Raw genomic sequence first — 22,839 nt, forward strand, 5'->3', positions numbered from 1 at the left:
TTAGAGCATTCTCATCATATTCCTTAAATTAATGCGAGGGAAACTTGTAAATTATAGAGTGAGGTTATAAGTGGTTGTGACTGTAAATTATAAGATGGGGAGAGAAAATGTAGTGGTTTTTTGTAAATTTGTTTATTTTTTAATATTTGTTGAATTGATTATGAGTAGAAGAGAGGGAATTCTGTAATGATAAAGATATAAAAAGTATTATTTAATTGAATATGAGAGAGAAATATAGTGTTTTTTAGTTTAATTTAGCATTCCCTGTCGTTCCCTATCTCCATCTTTATAATTACATTAAAAAATACTAGATTTTTCTTTTTTGTTCAATTAAATAATATTTTTATACCTTTATCATTACATGATTCTCTCTCATTTACTCACAACCAATATAGAGGCAAACAAAGTTTTCCCAAATTTATTAAAAAGCACTACATTTTCTCTATAATGTACACTCACAATCACTCAAAATCCTACCCTATAATTTATAAACTCTCCTCACATAATTATTAATTTTGAGGGATGAGTTGAGAATACTCTATGTTTCTAAAAGGAGAGAAAACAAAATAATAATAATAATAATAATAATAATAATAATAATAAAAGTTTGTGTGTAAGTACATAGCACACCCGTCATCATCATATTAATATACTAGGATAGAGCCCATATGATACACGGGTGGTTTAAAACAACAAAAAAGTTAAATTTAGTAATATACATGATAACATACGTTATAGATTCATAAGATATTAATAATGATAAACAAAATTTTACAATTCATAAATCTCTAAAAGCCTCTTTGAATACAACATTGGATGTTAACTTAATTGTTTAATGATTTTCTAGTATTAATTATAAGTGAATTAACAATATATCATTTATAAGTCAAAAAATCCAACACAATAACTACTTAAGTGGAGTTGGTATGCTCCATATTGTGTTTAAAAGAAGAGATGATAAAATAGAAAACTACTCACATGATCTCCTATGTGAAAGCCCTAAAATAAAGCCATTTGAAAAAACATGTTGCTTTATTATTAACCCAAATTAACTATTATATATAATTAGTTTACACGTTGGCTGTTACGTATCGTGCAATTGATTTCACTTCCATCCTCCGTTGTATGCATTCTTCCGTCGTAAATAACTAACTCACCACCACCACCACAACCACCGGCCGCGTATGGCGACGTCAAACGCGCGAAAACCGACTGCAATCGCCGAACCGGAAGAAACTCGAACCAGTGAACCGGAAGTCGTTGAAGGCGAAACCGCCGTTGATTGTACCAAAATTGATGTACATTTATACTAATACTCTTCTAGGTTTTCACTTTATCATTTATATTCACTCTCATTTCGTCACTAGATACAGAATATCAATAATAATATTGTGCGTGATGAATCCGAATGTGTAATTTGTGATGGATGTTAATTTATTTATTTATTTATTTACAGGAGGCTGATTCGAATGCATTATCAGAGGTTTTGCTTGAAGCCGAGACTGTTATTGTTGAGGCAAGCATTTAATTTAATCTCTATTATATTTGGAGATGATGAACGTACTACACTTTGATTATTATTATTATTATTATTATTATTATTATTATTATTATGTGAAACCTAATATATATATATATTTGCCATTGTGTGTAATTCAACATTTGAAGTTGAGAATTCTAGAGTAATTAGGAATGTCAGGTATTATTTAGATACGATACGCAGCGGAAAGCAGAAAATAAACTACACTGTGACCTGCGTCCACGAGCTGCAACTAGGATTTTATTATTATGTATTGCTCAGTACAAGATTACAATTTCAAATTAGAGAGAGATAAATAGACTAGGATTCTGGTTACAATACTTAGCCACCAAGAAACATAAATATGGGCCTAATTAGCATTTAATAGAACCCGGCTTCGATAGTTCCTCCATGTCAACTGAATAATCCAAGCCCGAAGGCTTATCCAATCCTAATACAGAAGACTGTGAAATTATAAATATCTTAATCAGTTTCTGCAGGAAGGTCTGGTGTTACCTTGATGTTTCACTTTTATGACACTAATTTCATTTCATTATAAAGTGTTCTCGATCTGAGTCTGTGTGCTTTGATTTCAGGGGTATGGTGATCTTGTTAACACAGACGAAGCAGGTACTGTGTTTGTGACTAATTACCGCCTTCTTTTTTTGGTAAGTTTTCGATCATGATCTTATTTATTACAGAAGTTTGCAGTAGTAGTATAAACTGTAATTGTATGTTGCTTGCTCATTTCTAATATCGTTAGTATTCAAGAACCGGTTAATTGATTACATATGGTTTTCATCTGCACATAGGGTAACTCACAAGCACACGTGCGCAATTTCTACATGCATATGAACGTTCATGAATGCTGTATCTGACATATATATTTTTGTCTTACTTTTAAGAGTGAAGGATCCAGGGATGTGATTGCACTAGGAACAATACATTTGGCCACCATCGAAAGATTCAACAAGATTGTAAGTTTTGCTTCTTAGATAATTACCATTTCTTTTAAACAATACCATCTATGGCTTATTTTAATTTTTAAATACATATATCTATCTTTGAATTTCTGTCTCAAATCTTGTTACTTCCAAAGTATCAATATTATCTTCTACAAGCTAGTTTTGTAGTACACTTGACTATTTAAAATTGTTGCTGAAAATGGTTGTCTGCAGGCAATAAAGCAGCCATCTGGTGCTCGACAGCCAGAGAAGGCTCCTACACGTAGGCTTCTTCAGGTCGTTGGTATGGTAGATCACTTAAATAATTGTTATGTTATTTGCGATTTTTTTATCATACAATTTTAATATGATGCTTTCTGCGAAGTTGAATCTGTTGGGTATTAAGCATGTCAATTTGCTTGGGTATGAGAACAAAAAATGATCTGTGGACTTTTTCATACAATGAGAATTCAAAATTTTACTTAGTTATCTAGGTTTGTTTCTTTTGCAGGCAAAGATATGAGAATCATTATATTCGGTTTTCGCCCTGGGACTAAGCAGGTAGTTCTGGTCATTGCCTTTCTAAATTGGACTTTTTTGCTATTATTATGATCATTTCGGCTTTTATTTTACAGAGGCATGCTATCTTTGCTGCATTGCTGAAGGGGACAAGGCCTGCAAGACTATGGGATCTCTATGCTTTTACTTCTGGTCCTTCCAACCACAGTAGCACTAATCCTAGAGTGCGGTTAGTAAACGAGTACTACTGGCTTCTTGGTTTGGGATCACTTCAGTCATCAATAAGCACAATAGAAGATGGTTTATTCAAATTATCTAATGATTGGTGGAGAATTAGTGATGTAAATGCAAATTATAACATGTGTGCAACCTATCCTTTTGCTTTGTTAGTTCCAAAATCCATCAGGTGAGGTATCTTTGCTTTCACAGTTTATCCAATCGTTACAACCTTTTTCAATTTTCTATTATGTTAGTCATCCCTTGTGTTGCTGTTTACAGGGATACAGATCTGCTGAAAGCTTGTACATTTCGTGCACGGTGTAGACTGCCTGTAATATCATGATGCGATAAACGTAAGTATATGTTATCTTTATTAACACACGCATGTTATTTTAGAACTCATCGTGCATTTTTTCAATGATATGCAGGCACTGGAGCAGTTCTTGCTAGGTCATCCCAACCGTTAGTTGGCCTCATGATGAATATGAGGAGGTAATGCTTACTTTGCATATGTAAAATTCCTTAAATATTTTGCATTTGAGCGTAAATTTCTTGTGATGACACTCTGCAGCAATGCTGATGAGAGTTTAGTTGGTGCACTTTGTACTCGACATTCTAAAGGGAAAGAAGGACGAAGGTAAAGGCTTTTTATAGAGGATTTTCTTTCTTCAGTTACATTATTTATATATGAGTTAATAATATTATTACTAGGAAGTTATACATAGCTGACGCAAGACCCTGAAAAAATGCTTTGGCAAATGGAGCAATGGGTGGAGGTTCAGAGTCATCTTCCAATTATTTCCAGTGTGAGGTCTGTTTTAACATTTTTAAGCTGAATAATACTGCATAATATGTGTTTCTTTGATTTCTAACATATGTTTTATGTAGATTGTATTCTTTGGGATAGACAATATCCATGCCATGAGAGATAGTCTTGTTCGTCTCAGAGACTACTTAGATACACATGGAACCAAATCATCAGATGGAATGTCATCATTCTTGGTATAACCAAAAATATCAACATTTGGCTTTATTATTTTTGTAAAGTGTTTTTAAGTTTGTGATTTATTTCAACAGAGAAATGGTGGATGGACGTGGGGTCGAGGTAACCTCAGTAGTATGTCTGCTTCAGTATCAACCCTTGGTGATAGTGGTTGGCTGATACATGTCCAAAATGTATTGGCTGGGTCTGCTTGGATTGCTGCTCGTGTTGCCTTGGAGTCAGCATCAATGCTTGTTCATTGCAGGTAAAGTTTTCATATATACCTGACCGAAACTAAAAATATCATATGTGCCTATAAAACTAGTTAAAATATCTTATTTACCCATTTCATTAAAAAATTCAGAATTACCATTTTACCCTTGATTTTCTAAAATTTACCATCAACAATATTTTTCTCATAATATGATATTTAATCATTTCAATTAAAACAAGGTGCTTTTAACCTTCTCATTTTTTTTAATAAAACTTTTAGATTTTATTTACAATCCATGACAGCAGAAGTAAAATTGAATTTGATCTTAATATAAGCTAAATTAGGTTTAAAAAAACATATATTTGATAGGGGTAATATGACCATAAACTAAATATTCATTTAACTTGATGATATTTTAAGTTGGAGTTGGGCATATATGATATTTCACCAAAGTTTGTAATGGTATATATGAAGTTCTTCCCCAATGGTTTATGTTTCTGATATGTTGATCCGTAATCTGCTTAAGTTTATCAATCTATATATAATATAGCTTTACTAAGTCCAAGAATGATTTGTGCTATTTCATTATTTTCTGAGACAGTTTGGATGTAATAAATTTTCAAGATTAAGTTTATTTTTTAATGTTTTCGTTGGCATGTTATTGTGTGGTAACAGTGATGGATGGGACAGAACAAGCCAGCTAGTAACTCTTGCAAGTTTATTACTCGATCCATATTACCGGACCATAAATGGATTTCAGGTATCGATTTGTCATACATTTTATTTCCAACATTTCCTATTTGTTTTATGTTATATATTATATGCTTTCATGCAGGCTCTTGTTGAAAAAGATTGGCTTGCATTTGGTCATCCATTTGCAGACCGCGCTGGAATGCCAAGTCTTAGTGGGAGCGGAAGCATACCCTTAGAACTTTCTAGACACGCTTCAAGTTCAAACATCACATCACCGTCATCGCCATCATCATCATCTTCATCCATACGCCAGCTGTCCACAACATTAACGTCTCAAGCGCCAGTCTCTAACGTACAGCCTTCAAATAGTTATTCTCCAATATTTCTTCAGGTCTGCTTTTTCAACAATGTCTAGTTTCTTAATCTTGAACTTTTACCAATTATGTTGATCCTGTGTATATTGATTTCATATGACAGTGGGTTGATTGTGTTTCGCAATTATTACGAATGTACCCTTTTGCATTTGAGTTCTCATCGGTAAGTATGTTGTTTAACACTGCATATGATTTGTTTAGGTTAATGTTTTTTGACCCGTTAAAGCGTGCAGGCCTTTTTAGTTGATTTCTTGGACTGTGTGCTTTCATGTCAGTTTGGGAACTTCTTATGCAACAGGTATGTGTTTTATAATGAATTATAAACTTAAGTTTTATAGTCCTAAACCAAAATAATAATAATTTTTGAATTTCAGTGAGAATGAAAGAGTAAAAACCGGTTTATTTGACGTGTCTGCATGCTTGTGGAAGCATTTGGCTGAAATGCGTGCTTCAGAGGGAAAAACTCACGTGCACTACAACATGTTTTCTGACCCGTCTAAACATGATGGCCCGTTATTACCACCCGCAGCAGCTTTGGCTCCTACATTGTGGCCCCAATTTCATCTTCGGTGGTCATGCCCTTCAGAAGCCCACTCTAGCCAGGTTGAAGCACAATGCAGAGACATGAAGGGAAAATACTCGGAACTGCAAAAGGTAATTACAAAATTCTGACCCGTTTACCCAAAAACGGATGTTTTATCTCTAAAGATTTAGCAAAAAAGGAAATACAGGTCAAAAGTCATCAAATATGTATTCAACTATCGGTGTATATGAAACCGAAAACCGAGAATACAACCCAAAACCAACATTTTTTTTCTTTATTTCAAAATCCGAATTTCCAGGTCTATTTCGGTTTATAATCAAACCCGTAAAAAAAAAACTGCTGTAGCCCAAAAATTTTAGGCCCAGATATGTAATAATCAATTAACAATAACAAAGAAATTTAGTCCCAAATTCATTATTTTGGGTCATTAGTTTTTTTTCCCAAAAATTTCAAGCCCAAATGGCAAAACCGAAAATGAACAGAATCCCTTGTGAAGCCCAAAAAATTCGAAACCTAACGGTTTTTAAAAACTCAAAAACTGTTTTACCGATTCTTGGTTCGGCTAGAGCCAAAAACAACCCATATCGACCCATGCACACTCCTATAGTCCTATATACAAATACATAAAAACCTCCTAATTTCTTTACTATTTTAATCATATATTAATATTTACAGGCAAAGGATTTAGCTGAGAGCAACGCTAGAGAAATAACGGCAAGTATGGAATCTTTAACTGCTGAGCTACTTAGTGAGAGCCAGGTCAGCTATTCCAGCTGTAGCTTTGGCTAGAAAAGCGAACCTTGAAAATGCTGGCATCAAACGGGCCATCGAGTCACTCGGATATAAAGTTCGTGTATCAGATACAGCTGACATTGAAAACCATCCCACTAAAACGATGGATACGCCCTCTCGAACAAGAGAAACAGTACAAAATGGAGAATCAAATGATGAAAAGACGGTTTTGTCCGTCTCCATTGCGATTACAGCAGATAATGATGATGGTTCTGGGTACTTCACGAGTCGGATTTGTGAATCTTTGTGCCCGTTAAGGGGTGAAGACGGTGGGTGTAGGTGGCCCAATGCAGGTTGTGCTCGACTTCGGAGCCAATTTGTAGGTTTGAAAGCTAACTATGATGCTTTTGATAGGCTATCCATTTATGATAGTTACTTCCAACCCGAGTGACAAATACATTTGTGTTAAAACTGTTACGAACTTTCGTCGTTTATATTAACCCAACATATTTAGGGGGGAATGCAAAGAAGTTAACTAACTTTTGAAAAAATGATTACTTGAGGTAGGAATTTTATTAGAACGCCTTCCATATCCGTCTCATTTCCGATTTATTCAATCACATAAACCTATAAGAAACCGTAACATAGTTTAATTTCGACTCATTTTCTTGTAAATGGGCAAGCTCGGGTTAAAATCAGAAGTTAGCGTTAAATTACCCATGTCAAATGCACGAAATGGCTAAGTAGGATGATAATGAATAGTGTTAAATATAAGATGGAAGACAGTCCTTGGTATTCATATAATAAGTGACTTAAATAAGCATCTTGTACTTATCTTGGTAAGACTTTATTTTATTTTATTTTCGGAATTAGGACTCGAAAACTGACATTTGGGCATTGCATAAGGCATATTGATATTCACAGCAAACTAGACTGATAACTTCTAAACCATAGTGAAATTTTGAACCCTGTATATTCCTAGTAATTTCAAGGTTTAAACAGATATAAGGCAAAGTAGGTGAATTATATGACATAAAAAGACAAATTTTAAAGACGTTTCATACGTACTACTAGTCACCCCCCTCATTCGTAGGTTGGTTGTCATCTTTAGATTGCTTCTTCCTTTCCTTGTGCTCATTCCACCGCCCATAAGCCCACTTTAAGATGAAGAAACCACCAATCACGTAAACCTATAAACGACCATAACATAGTTTAGTTTCGACCTGTTTTCTTGTAAATGGGTCAGCTTGAGTCATAATCAAAAGAAAGTTAGCCTTAAATAAAACATGTATCAAGTGCATCTATAAAACATACTATTAGCAACATATTCAAGCTTAGAAAATCATTATATTCAATGTTCGTTGCAAAGGCATATAATTAATTATTAGCACCGAGCGGAATCAAGTTTGGCTATAAACATTTCACATCACAATTAAAGACACTATTTATTGCATGTCTAGCAGCATAAGTGGCAACCAAAAAACAAAACAAAAAACGTCTGTGGTCCCCTTTACACACAAAAATATTAAAAGTGCATGTGACAAACGCCAACCAGCAGAGTCGGGCACACGATTAAGCCATGGCTAAAAGATTCATCTATGTTTGGCACAAAATGCTGATAATACAACTAATGAAGACAAAATGTAGATAGATGCAGTTTCTTTACACACACACATTCCAAGAAGATGACAATATGTGCACCCTGTATTTTATACTAGCTTATATTTCAAAATAAATATGAAAAAAGTTTAGTTATTATCCCAGAATAAATAATATGGAAATGATCGGTTATTCTTCTTCTAAATAACTTACTTTCTTCTCTATAAATAATGTGTACCGAGGTAATCATGGTCTTAGAAAACAGTCTTGCCAGACAGGCTGGTTTGATAGCTTAACGATTCAGTTTTGGTTTTTTTTTTTCCTGTCAAAATTAGTTTGTATGAAACTTTCACAAAAATAATAAAGATAGTTCATAGTTACAATACATATATAAAAATTCATATCCCAAAAATTCATATCCCAGGACTGAACAGTTAAACTGGTAAACCACAAAATCGAACCGTTAACCGAATCTTTGGATCTTAAAGCGGACAAAAAGGTCGTCTTTCTTCAGTTTGGGAAAGTTAGTTGGTTTCAATGGTTTATAAAGAAATACCTTAACGTGCGAAACATAAGAAGGTTTAAAAAGAAACTGAAAATCATAGAAATAATACCTTAGGCTCCTACATGAACTTGGGCCCCTTTTAGATGGACAGGCCCTTGGGGGTCATATCTCAGGGAAAAGCTAAAGTTAAGTGAACCATCACCATCCATACCTACACTTTGGTGATTCGGTGTGTAATTAAACTATGCACTTCTACATCTAAGACTTAATTCACCTAGCAATTGGTACTGTAAGCATAACAAGACCTAAAACAAAGAATCAATTGATTGTATCCATTTCCACAGGTTCTGCATATTTGGTCCAGATTTCATCATAACTGGTTTCTATAAAGTTAATGCTGATCAAAATCCCTAAAATTTCTTCTATTACAGCTTATCAACATTGAACCACAAATCAAATTCAGTTCAATTAGATAAACAATCACCAATGGCCAGACATTAGAGTTTAGAGTAATTCAGACCATTTTTATACACTGATTACATGAAAAATCATGCGTATAAACTTCGTGACTTCAATAAATCGAATGAGAGAAAATTTAACAACGCTCGATAACAAGATTGTAAATAACTTAACAGACATTCAAATTTAATACATCTGGGCTTAATTCGCCTAGCAATTGCTACTGGAAGCATAACAAGACCTAAAACAAAAAATCAACTGACTGCAACCATTTCCACCAGCCATGACATACTCGGTCCAGATTTCACCGTAACTAATTTCAATGAAATTAACACCGTTCCACTCTCTTAAATGTCAACACAGTATCAAAATCCCTAAAATTCCTTCTACCACACTTCATTCAGTTCAATCACACAAACAGTCACCAGAAGCATACCTAACAAGCTTAGCCTAATTCAAACCAATTCATACACTAATTATATGAAAAATCATGCGCAGATACTTCCTAATTTCACTAAAACCTAACGAGAACTCGAGACATTCAATATCAACACAACAAATCAAACATACATCTACACAAATCACAACAATATAGATACACGCATACCTAATATCCATATCTAACGAGTTTACACTAATACAATAAAACCTAACGAAACTCGAGATCGTAAATAACTTCACAGACATTAACAAATCACACACATATAGATACAGAAACCACAACGATATAAACAACAAGCTTAAACTAATTCAATTTCAAACCAATTCACACACTAATTATTTAAAAACCACACCTAAACACTTCCTCATTTCAACAAACCTAACCAGAACTCGAGACTCTAAACAACTTAACAGGCATTCAAACTCCACGCAACAAATCAAACACATAGCTACACTAATCAATTTATACACTAACTATTTATTAGTGTATAATTCAAACCAATTTATACACTAATTATTTAAAAAACCAGGCGTACATATTTCGTAAATTGAATAACACAACAAATCAAACACATAGCTACACAAATCACAACGATACAGAACTATACATATATATAGGTATACCTGCCAGAGAACAAACAGTTATCAAATGCCAAACCTAACGAGTTTCGACTAATTCAAACCAATTTATACACTAATTATTTAAAAAACCAGGCGTATATAACTATATACTTCGTAAATTGAATAAAACCTAACGCGAACTCGTGACATTCAAACTCAACACAACAAATCAAACACATTGCTATACATATCATCAAAACGATATATAATTATATAATTATATTATTATATAATTATATAATATACACGTATACCTGCCAGAGTACAACAGGATTCGTTTCCTGCTCAGCTCCTTCCGATTCAAGCTTCAACGGAACAACGCTCTTCTTATTAGCGTCCGGAAACGTAACCGTCGTGGACTTCGTAACCTCCGTCACTTCGCCGCCGCGAACCACGGCCTTCTTCTCCGTCTCAACCTTCACGGCCACGTCTTTCTTCGGCGGCGGCAGAAACGGCAAACGGAGGTTACTAATTACTTGCGTGAACTGCGATAAGAGCGAGGTGAACGGATTCGTCGGCTTGGATGACTCGTCTTTGTCCGCCATTGGTGTAATGTTATGTAAATGTGTAGATTGATTTTGGTCAACTTATGGAGGTCGTTGAAGCGCGTGGGGTTATCCGGTGTGTGTGGCGCGTGGGAGATGGATGTAGATATAAATGGTGAAACGTGGTGTACGTTGCAGAAAGTAGAGGTGTTTACACGCTCGGGTTATGGGCCGGGTTTGTTTGGGCCTGTGGAGATGGGAGTTTATGAACCGACATGTGTTAGACTGTTAGGTTTGTGAAAATAACTTATTGTTGAAATCGTTTTCAAAGCTAACGTGGTGGACTTAGGGCGGTACTCGTGGGCTTGGCCCGTTTTTATGTGTTTTAGTAAGACTAGGGCCATCCAAACCGCTCAACGCTCGAACTCGCTCGTAATTTGCTCGAAAAATGTTCGCTCATTTTTTCGCTCGGTTGTAAACGAGCCGCTCTGCTCGGTTCGGTTTGTAAACGAGCCAAGCAACGAGCAAAGGTCTGCTCGGTTTGGTTCGGCTCGGCTCGAATATTTTTAATTTATTTTATATATAATTATATATAAATAAATATATAAATACATAGAAAACACACATAAAATATAAGTATATAATTTTTAAACCCTTTTAAATTTTTTCTATTCCGTTAATTTTATAGTTATATTAGTTCGGTTCAAGTTTTCAGAATACTAAAAGTTTGTTTACATGTTTATTATATCTTACTTTAAACTTTTTTCTCCTAAAAATTTACAACCTGTTATACGTTTGTCTAAAAACTACTAATTTTTTTACAAAATGCATTATTTACAGCCTTCAAACTTATTTCTAATTGAAAATTTTAAAGTGAAAATGAAATAAAAAATGCTCAAAATCGCTCGATGTTCGATCGAAAAATGCTCGGTTCGATTTTGGCTTGGTTCGTTTTTTGCTCTGTTCGACTTTCAGCAGTTCGGTTCGGTTGTAAACGAGCAAGCCTTCACTCGGTTTGGCTCAGCTCTTGAACAACCTTAAGTAAGACAAGACTAGGACATGTTTTTACCTTTTGTACTTAAAAGATAATAATAACAAAAAAATGAGAAGTTTAAGAGTCGGTCTAGTTATTCTACCATGGGAACAAAGATAGAGAAAGATGAGAACGACTTTTAGCAAATAAAAATAAACCCAAAAAATTAACGAAAAATTAATAAAAAAATCATAACTCAAATGTTAATATAAAAAACGAAAAATGTAAAAACACAAAAATTTTTCTACCGTCTTTCTCGTTCTCAAAAAAAAAAACGCCTTGAAAAAGACATAATGTTGAGTGAAAATGATCATTGTGTCTTTTTGTTTATAATTATATTTTGTGTTTATTTCGTCATTGATTGTGTCTTTTTTTTCTTGAGTGAAAATGATCATTGTGTCTTTTTGTTTATAATTATATTTTGTGTTTATTTCGTCATTGATTGTGTCTTTTTTTTCTTGAGTGAAAATGATCATTGTGTCTTTGTTTTCTTGCATTGTGTTATATTACTCAACATTGTGTCATATCTTGTTCGGCATTGTGCTATATTTTGCGATCTCTTGTGTCTTTTTTGTTTATCATTATTTGTTCATTTTCGGCATTGTGTCATTTTTCTCCGCATTGTGTTTGTTTTTTTTAGGGGTGGCGGGACGAGAATGACAAGGGAAACATTTTGGTTTTTTTTTCCGTTTTTTATTTATGTTTTGAGTTAGGATTTTTATTATTATTTTTTTTTGAATTTTTTTAGGGGTTTTTGGTGTAGCCATAAATCCTTCTCACACTTCTTATTTTTATCTCCCTTTGCATTTTAACTTTCCCGTTTAAGACTAATGTATTTAGACTACTACAAATGTATCACTATTAGTAACATAATCATATATAAAGTTTAAAAAAACATGCATGTTTCATTGTATCATCAAAACAAAGAAATCGTATACTTTATACAACAAGAGAACAATCCTACTTTTAACGTTGTTGCGTATATAAACGAAAGCTAAATATCTCTATTTGTGCTGAAGAACCCAAAGCAACCGTAAGCGCCATTATGACCTTTAGACGATGTTTGCCATCCTTCAGTTTTTATGATTTCTTCCAACTCGATGACCACATCCTTCATTTCGGGTCTCTTCTTCGGATCTGTGTCCCAACACCGTTCTATTAATTGAGCTAGCGATCTTGGACAATTAATGGGTATGCTCGGCCTCATTTCCTGTAATTACAATAAGACATTAGTTTATTTCATTATCAAATTCTACACAAGACATGAATGGTACCAAAGTTAATATACATACATTGTAAATATCTGCTGGGATGTTGTCTAAATCATATGTGTACGCCATGTCGCAACAATATATCTCCCATAAGCATATCCCAAAGCTATACATATCACATTTATGTCCATAGGGTTTTCTGCTTACAACCTATAAAAAATCACCACACATATTTATATACGAGTAGTCACTAATATATAAAGGTTTGAGTAAAATGTAAGATGTAAGGCTATGGAAAAAAAATCATACCTCAGGAGCCATATAACCTCGAGTCCCGATTTCACCACTCATGAAGAATAACTCTAGTGGCTCGTAAACCGACTCCCCAAAATCAGCGAGTTTCATGTTCTTTTGATTGTCGACGAGTATATTTTCCGGCTTCACATCACGTTGAATTATTTTCTTTGAGTGAAGGTAACTCAACCTAAAATCAATTGAAATGAAGATGTTCATTAGTGTTTCATTCATGAAAATTTAAGTTAAAGATTTAAGAATTAATGTGCAAATTACATACCCTTTTGCAATATCAAGGGCAAACAGAATAACGGTTTTCATGGGCAGCTTCTTGTTATGGTTCTTACACAAGTAAGATCTTAGTGAGCCTCCTTTTACAAACTCGGATACAATGCAAAAGTTACTTTCGGTTTTGCATTTCTGGTTCTTGTAGCCTGAATTTTTCACGAACATGGTCGTTCCAATCATCTAAATATTACATATTGATTAGATGATAAGTAATCATTTAGTTGTATACGTGCATGCTAGTAGGGGTCTTAATCGGGTTAACCTGTTCATGTTTTGGGTTAATCAGGCCTGGTAGTCCGGTTTTGTTAATAAAAAAAACTAATTACCGCGTCCCAACCCTGTTAAGGTTCAGGTTTGTCGGGTTTGGATTAATCGGGGCTGTTTGTTGCTTTGCGGGATACTCTATATTTTTAAGGGAATATATAGTGATTGCGAATGTTCAGATCATGCTTTCCCACCAATAATATATGTAAATATTTTACCTGAGTAAAACACACATACTTCTTAAATGTTATGATTTTTCTACTTGAAAACAATTCACTATTTTATGTTGTTTTTCCAGGCTTTCTTTATAACCGATCTGGAGCCAGTCAAGTTTTGGGAATTCATATCACTTATATTTGTTGGCCTTGGCTAAGAAATGTATTCATTTTGTTGTTACAACTAGCAACCAATGTTTCAACAAAAATTTTATTAAAATTTGCATATGGAATTTCGACATGCATTATATCTTACCTAAACACATGTTATAAGTTTCATGTTCTAAGTTTATATACAAAATAAATAAAGAGAAGCATACACACAGAAGTGGCAATGGTACTGATGTGTAATTTATAGATGCAATGCACACATGTAGGTTGGGATTCTTAATTAAGTTTAACTATTAACAGTATTAGCCGGAAACCTGTTTTTTTTTTTTTAAAAAAAAAAACAAACCTGAAACCCGACCTAATATTAATTCGGGATAGCCCGAATAACCCAATTGACACTTTTTGACCCTATCTAACCCGACACTAATTAGCATATTTGGGTTTGTGTCGGGTCGGGTTAATTGGGTTTGGGCAGTTTGAAAACCCTACATGCAAATATAGGTTTCATAATTATGATATATCATGCATATAGAACGTAAGAGATCATACACACCTTAGTCACATTAGGATGATCAAGATTTTGCCATAAACAAGCTTCTTTCACAAAGTCATTCTTCATGCACTCCATTAAGGCTTCTGTAACCCGCGTGTTGCCGAAATCAAGAATTTTCGCTAAAAGAACAAAAAAAAAAACAATCAAAACCTTAAAAATACATAACATAAAATTTACAATAATATATATAACAAATACGTACCTGCCACTATTTGACCATCGTATGAACCCTTGTGAACCACGCCGAAAGACCCACGACCGATAGCTTTGCCAAGAACAAGTTTAAGAGGATCGATAGTTTCTTCCATGATCGCGTGAATGAAGAAGTAGAAGTAGTTTAATGAGCGTACGTTGTAATCTAATCAAGAACTGAAGTGAGGGTTTAAATTATAAGCTAAGTACATATATATACATAAAATCAGTAAATCACCATGCATATCTAGTTTATCGCCTAAATTTGGGGTATCTTGGATTTGATTTTATTTCTTTTATTTTGACGTGTCACGTGTAGTCCAATCCAAATTTTAGTTTTAGTTTTAAACTTTTAATCTAGTCCGACTAAAGGGCTATTATTTAATTTTAATTTTGAATCGACAATGAATTAATTATTAAGTAATAATTAACATATAAGTATATAATCTCAATGCTTAATAACTACTAACTTTCACTACTTTAAAAAACTTGGGTCATAAAAAAAGAAGAGTGTAATTCGATTTTGCATACAAATGGTTATATTACATAAATTGATTCCGGTTTATGAGAGTGAAACCAAATTCTATATATAGTACGTTATAATTCATATTAGTAATAAAAAAACTTTTTTAAGCTGTTTAAATTTAAAGTGGTTATATACCACAAGAACTTGGAAAACGCTCCAAATAATATGTCTCACAAAGCGCTATAAATAAAACTCATTTAAAACAGCTAAGAATGAACCGTTATAAATAGTTACTATTTGAAGAAGCGTGGATCGACTTACTTATATACGATCAACGTTCCTCGGGTATGAGTGTGCTGTATCACCGATGGTTTTCCGGAATATGAGTTCTTCCACCTACAAAATGAGCAGCACCGTGAACTTACCCCTCAGAAAGGGACAGAGGGGTCCTCTTTGGGGTAACCCTCCGGTGTGAGAATAAGATATTGTAGGAGAAGATGATAAGAATGTGAAAGTGAGTAAGGACTTAGAATATATTTTCTTGCTTACCCCCCACTGTGGAGGTGGTGTGGTATTTATAGTATTAGGGTTTCCAATGATTGGGCTCAGACCCAATTAGGGCCTTTTTGGCCTCCTCCTATTGCTTCGCGCCACGTGTCCCTAGGACACCTGGTGCTTTTTCATTGATTATTCTCTGACCAAGGTATTTCACCTGACCCATGTGCAATCACGTGGTAGCACATGGGCTTTGCTGAGTTGTCCACCCTTCATTGGCAGCTGTCAACATCAGCATATTCTTTATTCCTTAAAGGATACCTTCTGGAAGGTTGTTTGATGAGCACAATCATGGTTGTCCTTATCCTGATTTGGATAAGGACGTGGTTGATTGTGTGCATGTGTGATATGCGCCTATCCTGGGGATGCGCGAGGTTTTCTCTTTATTCTCACGCGCAGATGTTTCATGCGCAGATGTGATATGCGTGGGCATGTGATGCGTGAGCATATGTGATATGCGCCACGCGCATAGGTTTTGGCTTTGCGTTTTCATGACATCCTGATTTCAAGCCTCTTGTCTATATCTTGTGGGTTGACCCGCCCCGCTCGATGTTAAGGCGGGTGCATACCTGCACTATTTAAAGTGATTTGAATAAAATGACATATCTTTTTACAATGGTTAACTTAACCACCTTTTTGAAACACAACTTTTACTACGGTCACTAAGAATTGTTGAAGTTTCATAACTATTAAGGGGGTTCAAATTAAGGTGGAGCCTAAAACTGAATCTGAGGTTGAGCCTTCTAGAGGTAATCCTGGTATTACAGAAAATTCCTAGTTATGCAAGAGATAGGACAAGAAGAAACATTATACCTCCTTTTGAGGTATAGGGATATTGACGAGATATCGGTAGTGGCTTTTATCGTGGCTGCAGAAAATGAAAGTGAACATGAATCTATGACATATGAAAAACCCTTTAGCTCAGTTAATACAGTTAAGTGGTGTCAAGCCATGGATGAAGAAATGGAATCACTTCAAAAGAATTATACTTGGGAATTGTTAGATAAGCCTAAAGATCAGAAGCTGGTATCTTGTAAATGAATCTACAAGTTAAAAGTGTATAAGTTGAGGAAAGTCTTAGGTATCAAGCAAGATTGGTGGCCAAAGATTTCACTCAAAGAGCTGGGATTGACTACAATGAGATCATTAATGTTGGAGTTTGATATGAAAGAATTTGGTGAGGCTAGAAAGATTTTAGGTATGGATGAGACAAAAGTCTAAGGCAATTGAAGCTTTCTCATAGTTCATATTTGAAAAAGGTGTTCCATAATTATGGTATAGGAGGCTACAATCTTGTAAAAACTTCAATGGTAGCTCATTTTAAGCTTTCAAGTCATGACGATTGTCCTAAGACATTTTGAGGAGAAAGTTGATCAGATGGAAAATGTTTCTGATGCTAAGAGCATTTACAGCAGCTCCTCTATAATTATGAAAAAGAAATCTCTAAATTTTTTAGAGAGTTGTAAGTGGTTGTGAGTGGAGAAGAGAGAAAATTTTAAAGAGATGAGTAAATTTGGAGGAACGTTATTCACCCTCTGTTTATTTTCTAATATATGTGATAGTGGTTGTGAATGGAGGATAGAAAAAAGATAATGATAAAGATGCAAAAAAGTATTATTTAATTGTATATGAGAGAGAAAATGTAATGATTTATAGTGTAATTATAGAGATAGAAATAGAAAAACTGTCGAGAATGCTCTAATGCAGTTGGGAGCGTAGGGGCTGTTTGGCAAGTGCTAAACCATTAAGAAGTCTGAATGACTAAGAGGCTCTGAGCCAGTAAACGCTGAACCAGTAAGTGTTGTTTGGTTGGGCCTCTGAATGGCTTTGCAGAATGGCTATTTTACCCCTCTGAAATAGTCAGAGCGCATAATATTTATATTAAATAACCAAACTTTCATTATAACCAACCAAAATACATCCTAAAATAAACTTCAATTATAATCAACCCAAATACATGTTAAACAAACTTTTATAATAATCAACCCAAATACATCTTAAAAATAGTTCAACATAACACTAACACAAACAATTTAACAACACACCCATAAGTAGGCAAAACTCCTAAACATCAAACACGACTTAAGCTATATACGGACAAACATAACACCCATTTTATTACAACTAAAAACATAAGTCGTCTCAATAATTACACGCCTTTATGTTTCCTTGTCTCTTAACCTCTTTTCTTGTTAACCTGCATTAAATCATCATTGACACCAAAATTAGCTAGTTTATTGATTCTAAGATTTTAATCATAAACAAAAGGGCTAATTGTATATAAAAAAAAGACAATCATTAATTTTGGTTGAATATCTATATTAGCTTTGATCAATTACTTCACCAACCTCAAACCTTTTGCATTGTTACACCACATAATAAAAAACAAAATATTCACTACAAACTCAGAGCCTACGGCCATCACTACAAATTTTGGTTAAATTTCTATATTAAAGAGGCTCAACACATACTGTCATCATACAAACTCATAAATTAAAACAAAATATTCAAGTCATAAACAACAAACACTAAAAGATAAACTGCCCAACTCTGACCGAACTTGAGTATATATAAAAATTGACCTAGCAATATATAAATGTCTTTGTAATTTATGAAATTGACTTGGCAGTTAAACAACATGAGCATATTGGCATGTGAAATTTTCTAATTTAAGTAGTTGAATAGAGCATAATTCTCAAGCAACTAAATTTGGATGTCATATGTCAATATCAGCATAAGGATTGAGCTACATACATCATGAAGTCTGGGGTTTAAATTTGTAGCCTCGCCTACTTTCTTTGGACAATCTATCTTTTTATTGTAATTGATAACATCATTTCAATTCATTGCAGTTGGCTTGTTAATTATATTTTTGAACCAACACTTTCACTTTTCAATTATAAGTGTTCATGGTTCGATGCAATCACTAATCGTTTCTCCCCTGACATGTTCGAAGATGCTATGGAAGAAATTGCTTCAATAGCTCATACTGATGAGCTGAATGAATGCTGTAATAAGTTCAATAGACTGCTTAATAAGGTGAGTATCACAGAGTCACAGGCTGCTAGTCTATTTCTCAAAGGATTAAAGGAAGAGGTGAAAGGACCGGTGAAGTTGTTCAAACCTAGAACTCTTCACGAGGCGTATAGGCTGGCAAGGACGCAAAACGTCAACAACGCTAGATTGCGGTTGACACAGAGTTCCTATAATTCTAAGGGATCTACGTTTTACTCCCGGAGTTATAACGAACCGGCTAAGGTATTGCCTCCTACTAATGCACATAAACTGCCTCTCTTACCTGCTCCACCTGTTAGGAAAGCATTACCAGCTCTTGCTCCACTTAGTTCTGTTAATATTAATCCAAAACGACTATCTAGTAAGGAACTAGAATTAAAGAGGTCTAAGGGAGAATGCTTCTGGTGTACTGAGAAGTTTGTGCCTGGTCATAAGTGTGCTAGAAACCAATTATATTTGATTGAAGTGGATGATGAAGGATTTATGGCAGATGAGTTACAAGAAGAACATGAACCTGTAATTTCAATTAATGCCCTTCTTGGATTACACTCTTACTCTACCATGAAGGTACAGGGTAGTGTTGGGACTAGACGCTTGTATATTCTAATAGACTCTGGTTCCACTCACAACTTTGTGGATATTAGAGTGGCTAAAAAATTACAGTGTGTAGTAAAGGATGTTAAGCCTTTGACTATTAGTGTGGCTGATGGTAAGCAAATGGTCTGCAGTCAAGTTTTCTCTCACTTCCAATGGTGTATGAATGGTAAGTGGTTCACAGCTGAGGTATTCCTTATTCCTTTGCAAAATTATGATATGATTTTAGAAGTACAATGGCTGATGCATTTGAATGACATTTTATGGAATTTTAAGAATATGATTATGAGTTTTACCATAGACGGAACCGTTTGTGAATTAAAGGGGGTAGAGAATAATAAGGTTTCAGTTTGTTCTTTAGAGAAGATGGATACTCTTTTGCAGAAACAATCTTGTGTAATGTCATCTCAGTTGTTTAGTTTACAACTAGCTGCAATTGATAATGAGAGTCACTATGAATCTCAGATTCTTCATAGTGAAACTATTGTTTCACTACAGCAATTGTTGCAGGAGTATGATGATGTTTTTCAAACTCCTAAGACTTTGCCACCCCCTAGAGTTTTTGACCATAAGATTTTTTTAAAGGAGGGTAGTGAACCTATCAATCAAAAACCTTACAGATACCCAATGGTTCAAAAGGATATTATTGAAAAAATGACCAGAGAGTTGATGGAATCAGGGATAATTCGGGAAAGTTGCAGTGATTTTGCTGCACCAGTTGTGTTAGTAAAGAAAAAAATGGACAGTGGAGGATGTGTATGGATTACAGAAAACTTAATGATGCAACCATCAAAAATAAATTTCCTATACCTTTAATAGAGGAGTTATTGGATGAATTGGGTCAAGCTACAGTGTTTTCTAAGTTGGACTTGAGGTCCGACTATCATCAGGTTAGGATGTGCCCGAGTGATATTCCTAAAACAGCCTTTAGAACTCACGAGGGGCACTATGAATTTTTAGTGATGCCCTTTGGGCTTACCAATGCACCAGCTACCTTCCAGGCCCTTATGAACCATGTGTTTAAGCCACTACTCAGGAAGTGCGTGTTAGTGTTTTTTGATGACATTCTTGTGTATAGTAAGAACCAGCAACAACACTTAACAGATCTGCAAATGGTGTTCACATTATTAAGGGATCATCAATTGTATGTTAAACAGTCTAAGTGCACATTTGGTGGTTCAGCTGTAAAGTATTTGGGCCACATAATTTCTAGTGAGGGAGTAAGCATTGATCCAGTTATAATTGAAGCCGTAAAAAATTGGCCATTTCCTACCACTCTCAAGCAACTAAGAGGGTTTTTAGGCTTAGCGTGGTATTATAGGCGCTTCATTCGTTCATTTGGTGTTATAGCAAAGCCTTTATCAGTTTTATTGAAAAAGGATGCATTTGGCTGGAATCCTCAAGCACAGCATGCATTTGAATCTCTCAAACTAGCTTTATCTTCAGCTCCTGTGTTAGCCTTCCAGATCATACTAAATCATTCGTCATTGAAACAGATGCTTCAGCAATGGGTTTGGGGGCCGTGTTGATGCAAGAAACACATCCTATTGCTTTCATTAGCAAGGCGTTATCTCCTAAGCAGCCAACTCTTCAGTTTATGAGAAGGAGCTGTTAGCCATATTGATGGCTGTCAAACAGTGGCATTATTATCTAATCATTGCCAAGTTTACTATTCGAACGGATCAACAAAGTTTGAAATATTTGTTAGGACAAAAAGTTACCACACCTTTGCAACACACGTGGTTAGCTAAACTGATGGGCTATGATTATGTTATTGAATATAAGCAGGGCAATAGTAATGTGGCTGCAGATGCTTTGTCCAGGGTATCTGGTATATCTCTGTTCACACTAACAGTCTCTTCGTTTGAACCTTCTTTGATGGTAAGGATCCAAGAGAGTTGGGGCAAAGATCCTGAAGTTGCTGCAATCTGGCAGCAATTACAAGAAGGGCAGCTGACAGGTCATTTTAAGTGGAATGGAACGTTGTTAACCTGGAAAGATAGGGTGGTGGTAGGGAATTTTGGCACCTTAAGGGACGATGTAGTGACATTATGCCATGGTTCTCCAATGGGTGGCCATTCAGGCATTCATGCTACAAAACAAAGAATAAAAAGTATGTTTTATTGGAAAGGTATTTCTAAATCTGTAAGGAATATTCTTAGGAGTTGTGATGTGTGTAAAAGAGCAAAGGGAGAGAATGTGGCTACTCCTGGTCTTTTGCAGCCTCTGCCCGTCCCTAAGTCTATTTTTTCTGATATCTCTATGGATTTCATTGGGGGGCTACCAAAAGCTATGGGAAAAGACACTATTTTTGTGGTGGTAGATAGGTTAACAAAGTATAGTCATTTCATTTCTCTTTGCCACCCATTTTCAGCAGCCATAGTAGCACAAGCTTTCCTTGATAATGTGTATAAACATCATGGTTGCCAGGTTACCATAGTGTCGGATCGAGATAGTATTTTCTTGAGCAGTTTCTGGAAAGAATTTATGGTTCTACAGGGGGTTGACTTGACTATGTCTACTGCTTTTCATCCTCAAACCGACGGTCAAACTGAGGTAGTGAATCGTTGTTTAGAAGGGTATTTGAGGTGCATGGTCAGGGAGAGACCTCATACTTGGGTAAAATGGTTGCCTTTAGCCCAATGGTGGTATAATACTTCTTATCACACTTCAATTTCTATGACTCCTTATGAGGCATTATATGGATTGGTTCCGCCTTTCCATGTTCCTTATGTTGCTAAGGATGCTATTGTGACTGAGGTGGATTTGTTTATGAGGGATAGAGAATCAACTATTCAAGTGCTCAGGTCTTCTCTTTTGAAAGCTCAGAATCGAATGAAGCAACAAGCTAATAAGAGACATTCTGAAAGAGTTTTTGCAGTAGGTTCTTGGGTTTATCTCAGGTTGCAACCTTATATGCAAAATACTTTGCGTATGGTGAAGCATTCTAAATTGGCACCGAAGTATTTTGGACCTTTTTTGATTTTGGAAAAAATAGGGGCTGTTGCTTATCGTTTGGATCTTCCAGATGATGTTTTGATTCATGCTACTTTTCATGTTTCACTGTTAAAAGCTGCTAACGGGCCTCCTTCTAAGGTGATCCCAATTCCTAAGGACTCCCGTTTCTGTTTGCAACCGTTAGCTATCCTTGACAGGAAGTTGGTAAAGCGAGGTCACCGAGCTGCTATGAAGATCCTT

The 22,839-nt window shown here is 35.0% G+C and overlaps 2 protein-coding genes and 2 pseudogenes across 2 annotated transcripts; 2 read left to right on the forward strand and 2 right to left on the reverse strand.

Annotated features, from left to right (window-relative positions):
* Positions 1-1,184: 1,184 nt before the first annotated feature.
* On the forward strand, positions 1,185-7,191 carry LOC143612243 (phosphatidylinositol-3-phosphatase myotubularin-1-like; annotated as a pseudogene).
* A 619-nt stretch (positions 7,192-7,810) lies between these two features.
* Positions 7,811-10,915, reverse strand: LOC143612244 (uncharacterized). Its single transcript, XM_077086273.1, has 2 exons — positions 10,620-10,915; positions 7,811-7,930 (listed from the first exon to the last, which is right to left on the reverse strand). Exons 1-2 carry the CDS (start codon positions 10,908-10,910, stop codon positions 7,811-7,813), a joined length of 411 nt encoding a protein of 136 aa, XP_076942388.1. The 5' UTR covers positions 10,911-10,915.
* Positions 10,916-12,877: 1,962 nt separating this feature from the next.
* LOC143612234 (serine/threonine-protein kinase 54 pseudogene) lies at positions 12,878-13,445 on the reverse strand (annotated as a pseudogene).
* Positions 13,446-16,812: 3,367 nt separating this feature from the next.
* On the forward strand, positions 16,813-21,170 carry LOC143612235 (uncharacterized). The gene is made up of 3 exons (XM_077086267.1): positions 16,813-17,058; positions 18,937-20,363; positions 20,411-21,170. Exons 1-3 carry the CDS (start codon positions 16,813-16,815, stop codon positions 21,168-21,170), a joined length of 2,433 nt encoding a protein of 810 aa, XP_076942382.1.
* The last annotated feature ends 1,669 nt before the right edge of the window (positions 21,171-22,839 follow it).

This window comes from Bidens hawaiensis, unplaced genomic scaffold, assembly GCF_021521415.1.
Source record: "Bidens hawaiensis isolate Kalapana, Puna unplaced genomic scaffold, B.hawaiensis_p1.1 tig00034026_1, whole genome shotgun sequence".
NCBI classification, from domain to species: domain Eukaryota; kingdom Viridiplantae; phylum Streptophyta; class Magnoliopsida; order Asterales; family Asteraceae; genus Bidens; species Bidens hawaiensis.

Excerpts from the sequence above, each read along its gene's own strand:
- LOC143612244 (XM_077086273.1), bottom strand. The coding sequence starts at position 10,910 with ATGGCGGACAAAGACGAGTCATCCAAGCCGACGAATCCGTTCACCTCG. Across the intron at positions 7,931-10,619 it reads ATCCTGTTGTACTCTGGCAG|GTTTACGTGATTGGTGGTTT; the intron begins GTATACGTGTAT and ends GGTCGTTTATAG.
- LOC143612235 (XM_077086267.1), top strand. The coding sequence starts at position 16,813 with ATGCAAGAGATAGGACAAGAAGAAACATTATACCTCCTTTTGAGGTAT. Across the intron at positions 17,059-18,936 it reads AGCCTAAAGATCAGAAGCTG|TGTTCATGGTTCGATGCAAT; the intron begins GTATCTTGTAAA and ends TTCAATTATAAG. Across the intron at positions 20,364-20,410 it reads GATTTTGCTGCACCAGTTGT|AAAACTTAATGATGCAACCA; the intron begins GTTAGTAAAGAA and ends TATGGATTACAG.